General features: G+C 43.2%; 1 protein-coding gene across 1 annotated transcript in view; it reads right to left on the bottom strand.

Moving 5' to 3' along the window:
- DNAH6 (dynein axonemal heavy chain 6) overlaps nucleotides 1-14,169 on the bottom strand; it is a 2,460,712-nt gene that overhangs the window by 1,064,151 nt on the left and 1,382,392 nt on the right. The window contains exon 42 of the mRNA XM_086961829.1: nucleotides 4,967-5,138. Within this exon, the coding sequence (XP_086817955.1) occupies nucleotides 4,967-5,138 (172 nt within the window). The remainder of the gene's footprint in view (nucleotides 1-4,966; nucleotides 5,139-14,169) is intronic.

Raw genomic sequence — 14,169 nt, 5'->3', positions numbered from 1 at the left:
AGATGGACACCGGCAAAGGGCATATTGGCCAGAGGGACCTTGACAGCCTCCAAAAAACCTGAACTTCTTCACCATGCATGACACCGTAGTGCCACGGAAGATGCCATGGCTTAGCTGCCTGATGGCCATCTTTAATCAGCCACTCATTATCAGAATGAAGGTTATCCGGAAGTGATGGCAACATAGTCTGCAAAGAATCCCACAAAGTGTGGGAAAAATGCCCAAGAGCACAAGACGTGTTTGTGGACCTTCAAGGAAAACTAGCAGAAGAAAAGATGTGCTTGCCACATGCATCTTGGGCCCAATTCACAGAACTAACTTACTACAAAATCCTAAACTTACTACCATTTTGGTATTCACAGAAGGTACTTACTCATTTTGGTATTCACAGAAGGCACTTACTCATTTTGGTATGCACTTACTCATTTTGGTATTCACGGAATGCACTTACTCATTTTGGTATTCACAGAATGCACTTACTCATTTTGGTATTCACAGAAGGCACTTACTCATTTTGGTATTCACAGAAGGCACTTACTCATTGATGAGTAAGTGCCTTTTGTGAACACCAAAATGAGTAAGTACATTCTGTGAATACCAAAATGGTTGTAAGTTTAGGATTTTGTAGTAAGTTAGTTCTGTGAATTGGGTCCCTTGACTCTTAGACTCTCTATTCAATGGTGTCTTAGACGAAGAATCCATATCTTGTGAAGCTGTAGCAGCCTGAACTACCAGACTACTACAGACTACTAGTGGTAGGATACCTGAGGAGACAAACTGGGTCTCCAGAAGCAGGCAGGTGCCTGTGAGATATAGCACGGTCCACCAAGAACCCTATTTCAGGTTTGGCCCAAGTTCCCAACAATGTGTCGAAAAGACCTCACTGTATGGAAGAACAGGCTCTTCCCTCTTTTCACCTTGATAAAGACTTCTCCACCATAGGCAGTGCCAATTTCAAAACTGCAGTTACTCTCCTCAACATATTAGCAAAGGTGGTACTTGCTCAGTAGAGAGACTAGGAGGGGAAAAACCCCAAGGCTGAGGAAGACTCCAGCTCACTAGCCTCACCAAAGGGCAGATATCCAACTCTCCTCCACTTGAGGTGGAACAATCTCTGAAATGGCCCAGACTCCCTTGTATCACCCTCCATAAGGTGACTCCCAGAAGTCTCACCACGAGAAGGAAGTGAAAATTCCACATTCCCCTAGGTTTGCTCTATCAACTCTGCACCAGATGTCGATCGACGCCGAGATGGCAATGCTTCGATGTTTATGGGAAGAGGAGGAGTGGCTTCGATAGGCGCGGCTGATGTCAATGCCGAAGTTGGCTGATCAAGAATGGACGCCGAAGGTGGAGTCCTCAAAGGGCTATGCACTGGTGCTGAAGCGGAGTCAGCTGACTGCATCGATCCTATGACTCAGATGGCACCACAGAGGGCTAACCCACCACCGTAAAATGTAAATGTACATCCAGTATTTGTTATGTGCACAGATACCCATGGGTGTCCCGGCGCTCGGGCCGTTAGGAGGATTAAGCGAGCTATTGCTCAGAGTCACATGGTGCTGGGCAGACTCCTGCCGCCGGTGCAGGGGATCGAACTGTGATTCCCAGCGTCCGGCGTCAGTCACCCTGGCCGCTGCGCCACACCTTTTGCTCCACTCACCTCCTTCTGACCCGAAGGTGCCTCAGAGAAAGGCGGGGGCCCATGGATGAGATGTAAAGAATTCTAGTACTCCCTCATCTGGGCCATTGATGCCCCAGCTCACGGAAAGACAGGAAGACTTTGGGTGGAGTTGTGTACGGCCACCTCAACTGGTGAACGGGAGGAGCCGTGGCAGGCAGAATCTCCACGAGCCGTGACTTAAAAAGCCTGCGCTTACCTTTGGACATCACTGGAGAGCGATGCTGAGATCAACTTTGGCTCCTGGAACGGCCCCATGAACGGACCTCCATTTTGGAAGATGAAGACCGAGGTGCGAAGTCTCCGTGAACTGCGAAGACGCGCCACCGGGTCTTTCATACGGCATTCCTTGAGCGCCTTTTGGCTTCAGCCTCTGGTAGTTGTGGTGTTCTTCCTAACACCACATACAAACTGAATGTGGGTCTGTAGTCGACATTTGTCGAGTACAAGACCCACAAGGCTTAAAGCCTGACAACATGGGAAAAATGGCACTCTGTTCCTAACCGACAAAAACGGTTGAAGTAGGCTAGTTAAAATGGCCTGAGGAATCGCTTTTCCGGATCTGCATTGCAGAGCAGAAAAGAAGAAACTGACATCTGGAGGGGACTTATACGACTCCACTGATGTCACAACCGGAGTCAACGTCATCATGGCGGTTTCCCCCGGTGCACAGAGAGACTGTTGAAAAATGTCCAGATCCAGTCTAACACCGGGAGAGAATTAAACCGTTAAGGAATCTGCTGCTAGATGTCTCATTCAGACACAGGCCAAAACATCAAAATTTACAGAAGATGCAGAAATGGATGTTGGACACGTATACAAAGGCCAGGTAGAACTTTTGCTCTGCTGACTCGCCCGGCACAACAGTCACAGGTGATACTGCATATTATGGATGATAGAGGCAATGCATTATATGATGCAGATAGCCTTCTGGCAGAATTTGTTGAGTATTGCTTTAAGCTCTTCAAATCCCACACTTCAAGAACAGGGAAGGAATTTGTCACAAACTTTGAGCAGATCCCATTGGTGTGGATTGAGGTGTCCCATCGCCAATTCCTGGATTCACCACTCACGCTTAAAAAAATCACAATGGTTATTGCAGAACTGGCCAAATGTAAGCCCACAGTCAATTATGGGTTCTCCTCAGAATTTTATAAGCCAGTCTCAAAATGAGTAGCCCCAACTTCTTGAAGTATATAATGAGGAGTTGGAAAAAGGGACACTTCCCCTTTCATTTAATGAGACTGTTCTTATTACCCTTCTAAAACCGGATAAACCATCAACAGGCACAGACACTTATAGACCATCAGTACAGATGCAGATTACTAGCTTAAATCCTGGCTGATCGCCTGCTCGTGCTCTTTTCTGACCTGGTCCTCCCTGACCAGGCAGGCTTTATCTCCGGTCACTCCACTGCTCACAACTTCATTAAACTCTTTGCTTTGTTGCAACAACTAAACCCAGATTAGGAGGCAGCAGTGCTATTTTTAGATGCCACGAAGGTCTACGACTCCTTGGAATGGCCTTACCTATTTGCCATTTTGACCCATGTGGGGATACCGGCCACCTTTCCTAACCAAGTCTACCCTTTTACAGGAACCCCACAACAAGATCCCGCCTCAACAGACTGCTTTCCAACCCAATCTCCATAGCGAGAGGCACCTGTCAGGAATCTCCACTAGCCCCTCCACTGTATGCCCTGGTGGTAGAGCGCCGAGCCTGTATTACCCAACGTTTGCACAGACACAGGCGCCTCAACATTTCCCCGCACAATGTCATCATATGTTTGTATGCGGATGACATTAAGCTCTATCTGTGTAACGCTGCCCAAAATCTTGACCCTGTCATCAGTGAGTTTATATTACTCAAAGCATTGCTTGGTACAAGTCAATCATTCTGTCGCAAACGCTGGCCACATGGACGAATATGCTTGACTTCCACCTGACTTGGTTCACATTCTCTGTAAAATACCTAGCCATATAGATTAATACAGACAGGGCCACGATACTCACAGAAAACTATGGTGCTGCTATTGAGAAAATATAGGCCTAAATATGGAAAATGGAATGACCTAATGATCTCTCTGATGGGAAGGATTGCGCTGATCAAAATGATCATACTACCCAAGCTATCATATCTGTTCTGCAACAGACCGATTCCGCTCACACAACGTTTTTTCAAAACCCTCCACTCACTCCTTTCCTCCTTGGTGTGGGCAAGTAAACAGGCGTGGGTCCGCTGGGAAACAGTAACATTGCCCTATGAGCAGGAAAGCCTTGCTACCCCAGGTGTTGAACTTTATTATCAGTACATGTACTAATTGGATTAGTGCCTTCCCAGTCTATACTAGTAAAGGCTTCTGTAGACATTCACTTACTCCATATACATTTGACATTAGAATATACAGCCTACACATTTAAATTGTGGCTAATTTCAGGACAATCATGCACGTATGATGTATAAACTACACACATAACCTATATAATACAATGAGGAAGTTTCCCATACATATTTATTACAATTTGTTGATTTTCACTAAAAGATTAATATTTTATGATTCATGACATCTCTTTCCAAATAGGTGTATGTTAGAATATTGTATAGAAAAATATAATTTGACATAAATATCTTGTGCTACGTATCAATTACAAGTGTATTTTTTCAGTGGATGTTAATTTTCCATTATTAACTCCAGTGGGATGATATCTTTCAAAAATATACTTATGTCCAATAACATTCTGACAACAACATTCTGGTACCACCATGGCTTTCTACACGTCATGTAAATACTGTACTGATTGGTGCACTGCTTGCGCCACATTTATCTGGGCAGTTCATTTGTATTTTAGGAGCTCTAACATTATGGGAGACCTACTTCTATCAATTTGTGAATGGCCCAAACGTTTGCCTTTTTCGTTGTGAAACTTGTTGGTCCTGCCAGTCCTTGACTACTCTTCTTCTTCGAGGGAACCCTTCAGATACCTAACACTAAACATATGCACATTCTACTTCTCAATTAAATGCATAATACATACACACAGCGTATATTTACAAAGACATGTGTTACACTTAACATGGATCTTGGATATATGCTGTTTATGTATTATGTGGATTTTAGTCATGCATAACTTGTGACTTTTCTCAACATTAACCATATTCTTCTGTATACAAAGGCTTTATGAATTATGTTTTTAAGACACATGCAGTACATCTTTATAAAATTAGTACAACACAGCATTCTCATCCATGAAGTAGGAAAAGTTCAGTGGGAGGACAACACCTTACCTTGCACACATTTTGACAAATCACGCAAATTGAAAACATAATGGGATTTTGCAGGAGTTGGGAGAAGATCAATGCTCATTCGGTTATAGATCTCGACTGCAGCATCTACTATACTTGCTGCACTTTGCTTCACTGCTGGCGGAAAGTCATTTAAAAATCCATTTAAGATAGCCTAGACCAATGAGAGAAGGTTCTTAATAAAAGGAAACAAGGACATACATTTAACACATTTCAAATATTAGTTATTACATATTGTCATAGATACCACCAGTGTTTTTCTCCATCTCTGACTGTGTCACAATTTGGTGATAATAGTTTGTCACTATCTGCAGTAAATTGCCAAGCATTATTATGATTCCTTGTTGTTCTGACGGATGGAATACTCGTACAGTATGCGAACAGCATGCATTCAAAAGCATTTTAGCAGAATGTCCCCCGTTCTAAGATTTGCTCTTAGTGCCATCTTGATTCCCTTTTCACTTTCTTCTTTTTTTGTTTCCTTTTTCTTAAAGCTAGTATAAACATTTTCTCCTGTTTACACTTTCATTAGTTTGCATTAATTGCCTAGCTAGTGTAAACATGTTCTCTTAACTATTTACACTTTCATTAATTTTTTATAATTACCAGCCACGAGAAATATCATGCCAAACTTCATTAACCTCATTCAGCTATCAGGTATAAAACGTTGCTTTAAGTTTGTTTGCAAGATGGCTTCTAACAAACAGTAAAAGTACCAACCAGCCTTAATCACCATGCTGAATATACTTCGTAGTTGTGAGACAGCACAGTCATCTGCCCTGAGGACCCAACTGCACTGTTTCCTGGCTCCCTCATGTTAATTTTTTTTGTTGTCATAGGCGAACATGGATCATGCTTGTGCACAATGACATTGGTCTGTCTCGCGGATTGCCGTCTTGTTGGACCGGTGGGACGCCCAAAGCGCTCCCCATACAGTGGTGTAAGGCTACCACCATCACCAGCAGTTAAGCAGCACAAGCACTGCGGTGGCCGTATACCATGTAGGGATCAGTAGTGGTGAACAGCACATTTATACCCTGTGTCACTGGAGTGAGGCCTACGGGTTCAAACACATTTTAAAAAGGTTCTGCTGCTGTGTGCTTAACTCACCCTTGGCCTACATCGGGTAGATGTGGAGTGCTGTGGTGAGAAGGCTACAGTAAAAGGGTGGAGCAGTACTTTGCAGTTTATGTGTGGTTAGTACATGTACTGGGTGTATGCATGTCTGAGAGGAATCCATCACATGAGAGATGTAGTTCTGTGTGTGCGCAGGTAAAGCCTCTGCTGGGTGTAAGTGTGCTTGTGTAAAGTACAATATATGAAGGGGAAAGTGTTGTGCAGTGGGCACATAGTGAGTGTTTGTGTTGGCAGTGTGTGTGTTTGTAAATAACACACCCTGGTTAAAGACAGAACAGTGTGCACAGACTAAGTGCATGTGGTGAATGCATATGTACATATAAGGGTACAATGCATAGAGGTAGCAGTGCTGTACGCAAAGTGTACTGTGTATACAGTGAGTGAGTGAACCTGCAATGGTACATTGTATGGAGGACCCTGGGTTCCATTTTGGAACGCCGAGGCCTGCCTGGTGAACACACGAGGAGAGAAATTACCTAGACAGATTTGAAATACTACAACAAAATACCCCAGGCATAATATAAAATTGGTTTGTTTGCAAAATGCCCAATATTCATGCCAAGCGCACCAACATTCAATAGACACACAATATGTTTCCTTCCGTTAATGTATCTCATCTTTACTGCGTCAACTATTCAAGGCAAATACAGTTGGTATCAGTGTGCGCACCACACAAATAATATAAAAACCAGAGGGCTAACTATAGATCCATGTATAGCATAGCATTTTGTCTTTTCACTGGTGGTAGTAATCCCACAGCATGGCAGGAAGCACGGTGTGTCCTTAATGGCATTAGTGTGTATAGGAGCAATTTCATAAAGTGTCCTTAAGGGCATCAAAATATGGCAAGTTCCATGCTGATAAAGCATATGACTAATAAAGAGGTACAACTGAAGAGCTATACCACCCTACATTGGCTGTGTGACTTTCCCTCTTTCCCTGTCCTTCCACCCCAAAAAATATATATCCTTTACACTCAGACTGCCCTACTTAAGTCAAGTCAACAAAGTTTTTCCTTATAGTCAGAGGAATAAACTAAAACAGAAGCTAAAATCATCGACAAATAACAAAAGGTCAGAGCTGTATTAATTGAACAAACACACTAAACAGTTTCTTTTTACAAATGATGCTCATGACTCATGAGAAAAATTTATATAAAATGATCACCTCAAAGGAGATCAAGTTCTCAAAATTCTGATTGATCGTTTTCCTTGAAGCAAAGCTTGACATAGGATTAACAGAGCATGATAAAAAGAGGACATGCTTTTTATACTATTTTCTTTTCTAAATTATTATACGTGTAATTAGCAAATAATTGTATTCATTATGCCCGAATAATTAATAGAAACAAAAAACAGTCCTTGAAACATGCAGTGATACCAATCTGCGTACTGCACAGTGTAACAACAAGCCCCTTCCTCTCCAAACTCCATACCCGAATGAATGATGACGGTGTAAGTGGTGCTAATTAGCAACATTGCACTCTTCGTCTCCCTCCTGTGTCAGGGCTGACCCTCCATACTTTCGGTCTTCCTGTCCATGATGTATGATATGGTCTTGGTCTGGGGCTCTCTCAGACTGGGAATTATGGCAGACACAGCCAAAAACCACGTGGGTTGGCACCTAATGGCCGCAGGGCACAGAGGTGGGTTATGGTGCCTCTGGCAATCGCTGTCAACTTCTCAGTCTGGTTGTCTACCGTGGCATGGGCCAACCTCCACTGTGACCAGTTGTCTGTGTGCGGTAGTCTAGCCTGGCACGTGGTTCTCATGTGCCCTTTAGTCTGGTAGGTAATGGCAGGTCATGCACAGTGTGGGCACTGGCGGACTGGGGTGGGTTTCCAATGTTGTAGTCTGGTCTCAGCACAGTTGCTGACTGTTTTGGGCATGTGGGTTGTGAAGAGCAGTCAAAGGAGGGAAGGCACTGAGTCTGGCAGATGGGCAAACATAGTGGCACCAGTGGGACGGCGCAGTACGTGGCAGCCAGTACTGAAATGATTTACTCACAGTCACTCGAGTGCTGATACTCATCGAGTGAGAATGTGAGAGGCCAGTGGGCATTACTTGATATCACCGCCAACCAGTCATCAGGTCATACTTCTGTCAGAGTGGAGGCCTTGGGCTGATATAAGTGAGAGGCAAGCTGCAGCCAGTGCAAGGGAGTCCAGGTCAAGTGAATTCCATCAGTACTTCAACTGCCGAAAGCTGGGAGCCCAGGACTGGCTCACCATCAGCGCCAAAGTCAATCACAAAGCTCTTTGCCCCACCCACAAACACATCTAAGGGATGTACTTAGAATAACTGTTGTAACAACATCCACACTACACCCCATGACAGTCCCCGTTTTCATCAAATGAAACCCTTCTCCAGATACCCACAGCGCACTAAAAGTCAAAGGAGTTTACTTTCACTCCTGTTATAAAATGCCTAAACCTGGACCCTCGGCGCTCAGTCCAACCAGCTTCACTTTAAACTATAACTCAAAATGTACCCTTTTTACTTTCCACACTCTTTCTGACCCAAGCAGACGTTTTGTTCACACCTAGTCACTCATTCTGTTGAAGAATAACAGATTATTTTTTAATAGACTGTAACCTTTTTTTCACAGATAGGTTTTGCTATTTTTTTTATAGTAGTGTCGGGGATTTGGTGAAGGGACCCCACCCAGACTTCAGATGTTCAGCAACAAATGGTAAAAAAGTTGAGAACACAAGATTTTGTTAAACTGAATTGAAAAGTGTTTTTTTTCCAAACAAAACATCCCTACATGAGGGAGATTACTTTCCAAATCGAATTAGAGACATCACTAATTTCCCCAAGAAGCTCTCACTGGCCTTTCAGTACCATAAGGCATACACAGCTCTGGCAAAGCACCTCAATCCTGGTGTTCGGTGTTCCTTGCTCTCCCACTTCTGCGTCTCTCACAGACGTCTGCTAATGTGCCTCAATCTTTCACTCGAATCCTCCTCACTGTTTTTCCAGTACTTTAGATCCAAACAAAACCCCTGAAAATGTACCTCAGTGCTGATCCACAGTAATCATATTGCAGTACAATTATACAAACTAAGCCCTACCCTAGCAACTCAGTCCTGATTTGCAGGACACGCTACTATTAGATAGCAGGATCACACCATGTACCCATGAAACGCTCTGCCTACATACTGCATCCCTGAATTGCAGCACTTGTATTCCAATACAAGGCCTCATACACAGGTCTGCTACTTTGCACCGGTCCAAACCTGCGGTGCCCCCCTTTTATACCATACATAGGACACAAACAATTCCTGACCCAGAGAATTACCGGCTGTTCCAGGTCCGGCACACAGTCTGAGCTCTACCCAAGAAATTCACTTCTGTTCCGATTTACTGCACTTTCACTCTCCAGCTATAAAGCAGTCAGCAGGCCTATGTGAGCAGAGGTTTCTGCTGTCCAGTTTCACAATCTTAGAGCTGCAATCCGGGTCTTGTGCTGTGCTGAAGGCAATGACGTGTATTAGTTTAACGAGTGTGGCACACTGTTTGCTTTCATTTGATGGCCTACCCTGTACCTGCCCAGCAGTTGTCACTCGCTACAGGTTGGTGAGTACAGTACACATGTAGGAGACATGGTAACGGGTGCTGGAGGAAAGGAAAGGCAGGCCAAGCTGCAGTAGTGGAGAGAGGCGGCACCAGTTCAGTTAGTGTCAGTACAGACGTGTTCAATCCTCCCACAGTGTGCTGGTCTGGCAGTAAAAGAGAGATCTCAGCGTCCAGTACTGGTGACGGAGGAGTAATTGATCTAAAGTTTTCTGCAACTGACCTGATCTCCAGAAATGTGTGCTGTTTTCTCCAAAAGTGATCGAGGCCCAGGGGCACATAAATAAGCTGCAGTGCATAAGCTCCCTGCCATACATTCTGTTGCACGGGCATTGAACGTGCTCCTCCACTTGAATGCTCCTAGAGCTCACTGCTAAACCCCTCCCCATGCCAGATTTCTCGTAGCCCCACCCACTCTGAAGCAGCCTTCAAGGGCCAGGCCTGTTCCCGCTCTTTGCCAGCATGGTGCTGTCTTGGCTCCTCCCTGAGTCACAGCAGTTGGCGGCCCAAGGCATACCTCTGCAGCGCTCTTAATACTGGCCATACCAATGCTCCGAAGATCACTGTGTTGGCTTGTGGCTTGTGCCTTAAGGGCAAGCATGTACTCACCCGCACATGCGCACTGAGCCCTCCCCTCCAGGGAAAGCTAGATATGTTCCTGCTTCTTTAGTTAGCATCTAGTCCAGTGTAGAGCTGCTCTGTGTTGCGTCTTTCCTCCTTACTCCTCCTCTCCCATCAATGGCAGCTCAACGCTCCTTACTCCCTAATGCACCAGGCGCCCCCTGTTAACTGCACACCAGGTAGGGTGACCAACCGCCTATAAATGTTATGGACTGCCTGTAATTCGGGCCTCTTGTCTGTTGACCGTGAAGAATTCTATCACTGACGCCATTTATCCGTAATTTCGGACTTTAGAGCGAGCTGCCCCCTGCAAGCCGCCTGAGAGTTCTGTAACTCTCAATGCAGGGGTCAGCTCGCGCTCCTGCTGTGACCAGTGTCCGGCAGCAGCCCCTCCCCGACCTGGTACAGGCTGCTGTCCTCCCATTATCATTCTGTATATCGGTCTAATTATCACTTATAGAATGATAATGGACCATTGACAGCATTCGCTGGGGCCTCCTCCTGCCAAAGCCCAGGGCATTGCAAACTGCTCTTGTTTATGGGCTCTTGTCACCTCACCAGGGGCCAAGCTCTGGGGTGGGTGGAGGTTTGCATCCAATATGCAAACGCAGGTATTTAAGTTTCACTCAGGCACACAACAGATGCAGTACAAGGTTCTCTCAACCTAATATAAACTTATTTTGACTTGTGCTTGTGTTGATTGTCTATTTACTTATGTAATATTGCGCTTCTTCCTCTGATGTGTTTTTAAAATGTTCCTTTTGTCCCGAATTTTCGTACTGAATTCTGACCTTCTGTCCTGACTTTTTGTCCTGAATTTTTAACCTTTGTCCTGAATTTTTACTCACTGTCCTGAATTTGCACCCATGCCAGTTGGTCACCCTAGCACCAGATGGTGTAGCCTTTCAAACTCATGATGATGATGTGGAATTTAAAATAATTCAACAACAGACATCTGCAGGAATGTTTCCCCTAACAAAGAACTATCTGCTTGTTTGAGAGACACTGTGAATGCAGAAGTTTCAGATCTCACAGGAAAATATATCAGATTATTTGAAGGTGCAAAACCAGTCCAGTATACTGTAAAGGCAAATGCAGTATATCCCAGAACACCACCATAGCATTTGACTCCTGAAACAATTGTAGGAATAACGCCTGTGATAGAGGACAAGTTACTAAAAGGAACCTTGAGGCAACTAATTGGTAGTCCATGTAACTCCGATTATAGGTTTGCAGAAGCCCAAATGGAAAATGCAGAATAGTTCAGGATCTTAAAAAGAATAATTAAATAGTGGTCACTTGTTGTACTGTGGCACTGAATCCAGGCACAATATTGTTTCAGATTCCATGTACTGCAGTGTGGTTTACAGTGATTGACTTATGTCAGGCTTTTTTTCAGTGCCTTTGCATGAAGAAAGTAAATTCCTTGTTTTCCTTTGTGTTCCAGCAGAGAGTATTAGCATGGCATTGTGTCTCACAAGGACATGTGGAGAGTCCTTCTATTTTCAGCCAGATTCTTAAAAGACATCTGGACTCACTGCAAATGCCATCAAATCAAATCAGAAATAGTATGTATGTTAAAAAGTTGTTGGAAGCTTTGCAGTCACCTGAAGAAATTGCAGTGGTTAAATGTGCAGTTAATCGAAGTGGTATTGATTACATTGCCATGAGAAATAGCTGATTCAGTAGCACAGTATTGTGCATTTTTGGCTTGCACATTTAATGGAAATTTCATGCGAGTCAGAAGAGGAAACATTCACCTTGTTGATGATAGTGACCGATACTTGGGATGAATTAAAAAGGGTACAGGAAAATGTTTCAGAAGCAGAGCAGAATAGTTGGGTCAAGGTGGGTTGTGAGAAAAACTCCACTGACATTTGTATATCAGCTGATGGGAGACTGCGTTGCTAGAAAGTTTGTCACTCCCAATGACATAGTACTATCATGGATACACACATTTAGGCAGGGACGCCTAGGTCAGACTTTTTCCTCAGAATTAGTTTCATCCCAGATTAGTATGTTAGCAGAAGAAGTTTGTCATAGATATGTAATATGCTAACAAATGAATGCAGGTAAGGAAACACAAGTCACACTGAGTCACATCAGGGGATTAGGTGGTCCTTTTTCAACAGAATGCCGATGGACTCTATCAAGATGGCTGCCTACAACAGGCTGAGTTATATCCTGGTCGTAGTCTGTAACTTTTCAAGATGGGAGGAAGCCTACCCAAACAGAAAAAAGGACAGCTAGACTATAGCAAAGCAGGTATTATGATAATTGCTCCCACGTTATGGCATGCTGGTTTCTCTGGAATCAGATAAGGGGACCCATTTCAACAATGAGGTCCTGAGGATGAATTGCACAGCAATATACATAGAGCAAAGATTACATTGCAGTAACAGACCTGAAGCTTCTGGAATAGTTGAACAGGTCAACGGGACCATTAAGTCAAGATTAGCAAATGTTTGTGCTTCAACATCACTGAAATGGCCAGATGTATTGCCTTAAGTATTGATGAGTATTTGAATATCCCTGTTATAAATACTGGCTTATTGTTGCATGAAATACTGATGGGCAGGGCGATGAGGTTGCCTGTTGTACTTGGAAATGCACTTTTGAAGATCACAGATGATATGATACTCGATTACTTCAAAGGATTGGCTGTTGTGGTCCGGTCTGTCTCTTATCAGGTTACAGATGCCACAAGATATCTACAGCAAGAACAGTGCCACAACCTCAATCCAGGTGAGTGGGTCGTAATCAAGAAGCACAATTAGAACCGAGATGGAAAAGTCCCTCCAAATAATTCTCATGCCTAAGACTGCTGCTTAGTGCACTGGAGTTCCAAATTGCATCCATGCTTCTTACACCAAGAAAATTAGAAACCCAGAAGAGGCAATTGTGGTCTCTGAACCTGAAAGAAGAGCATTGGTGGCTGCACCGCCACCTGAGAGATCACTCAGACTAGTGGCACCGCCCCCACAATGGCAGCAAGAAGAAGAAAAGGGTGAAGATTTGCAATTTAAAAAACAAATTTAAGTGCATGAAGTTACTAACAGTGGCATTGAAGTCTATAATGAAATAGAAGCAGAGAAGGATCTTCAAAATGAAAACATTACTTAAAATCTATCAGTACAGCTAGAAGGCTTGGGTGAAGGAACAAGCACTGGGATAAGGAGTATCAACCACAGTGTTGAATGTCTACACTCCTATGGGCAAGAAGGAGTACATCAGTTCATCGAATACTAGCAACTATACATGAAGAAACTGATTCAAGTGATGAAAGTGGTAAAGAGCAAAACAAATAATCCTTCAAAATATCAAAGAGCAAGGGTACCTTGTCGAAGATATTCAACACATGAATAGACATACTTTGTGGACAAAGGACTAATGTCACATTTGATCATTTGTATCATACAGCATACACATCTTTTTGGAGATGCAATCATAATACATTATATTAAGAATATAATACCATCTTTTACAGTCAAACACCAAGTCATCAGCAAATTAAACGGCCCATCATCTATGTCATTGCTCTGTTCCAAAGACAAGAAGGATCCCAAATATTATACGGTCTTTGACAGGTTCTGTTGGGTAGTTCAACTGATTTGCACAAGGTATTAAATACATAAAAGAAATATGTCCTAATCATATGTCCGTGTAACACACCAAGAACAACAACTTGTTTAAGAAAAAAATTAATTTCATTACTTTTTGTTCATATATATAAATATATATATATATATATATATATATATATATATATATATATATATATATATATATATATATATATATATATATATATATATATATATATATATACACAAATAAATGAAATGGCTGTCT

The sequence above is a fragment of the Lissotriton vulgaris genome, chromosome 3_1 (genome assembly GCF_964263255.1).
Source record: "Lissotriton vulgaris chromosome 3_1, aLisVul1.2, whole genome shotgun sequence".
In the NCBI taxonomy this organism is placed as follows: Eukaryota; Metazoa; Chordata; class Amphibia; order Caudata; family Salamandridae; genus Lissotriton; species Lissotriton vulgaris.
The sequence above is the reverse complement of the archived record's forward strand: the minus strand, read 5'-3'. Positions and strand labels throughout refer to the sequence as shown.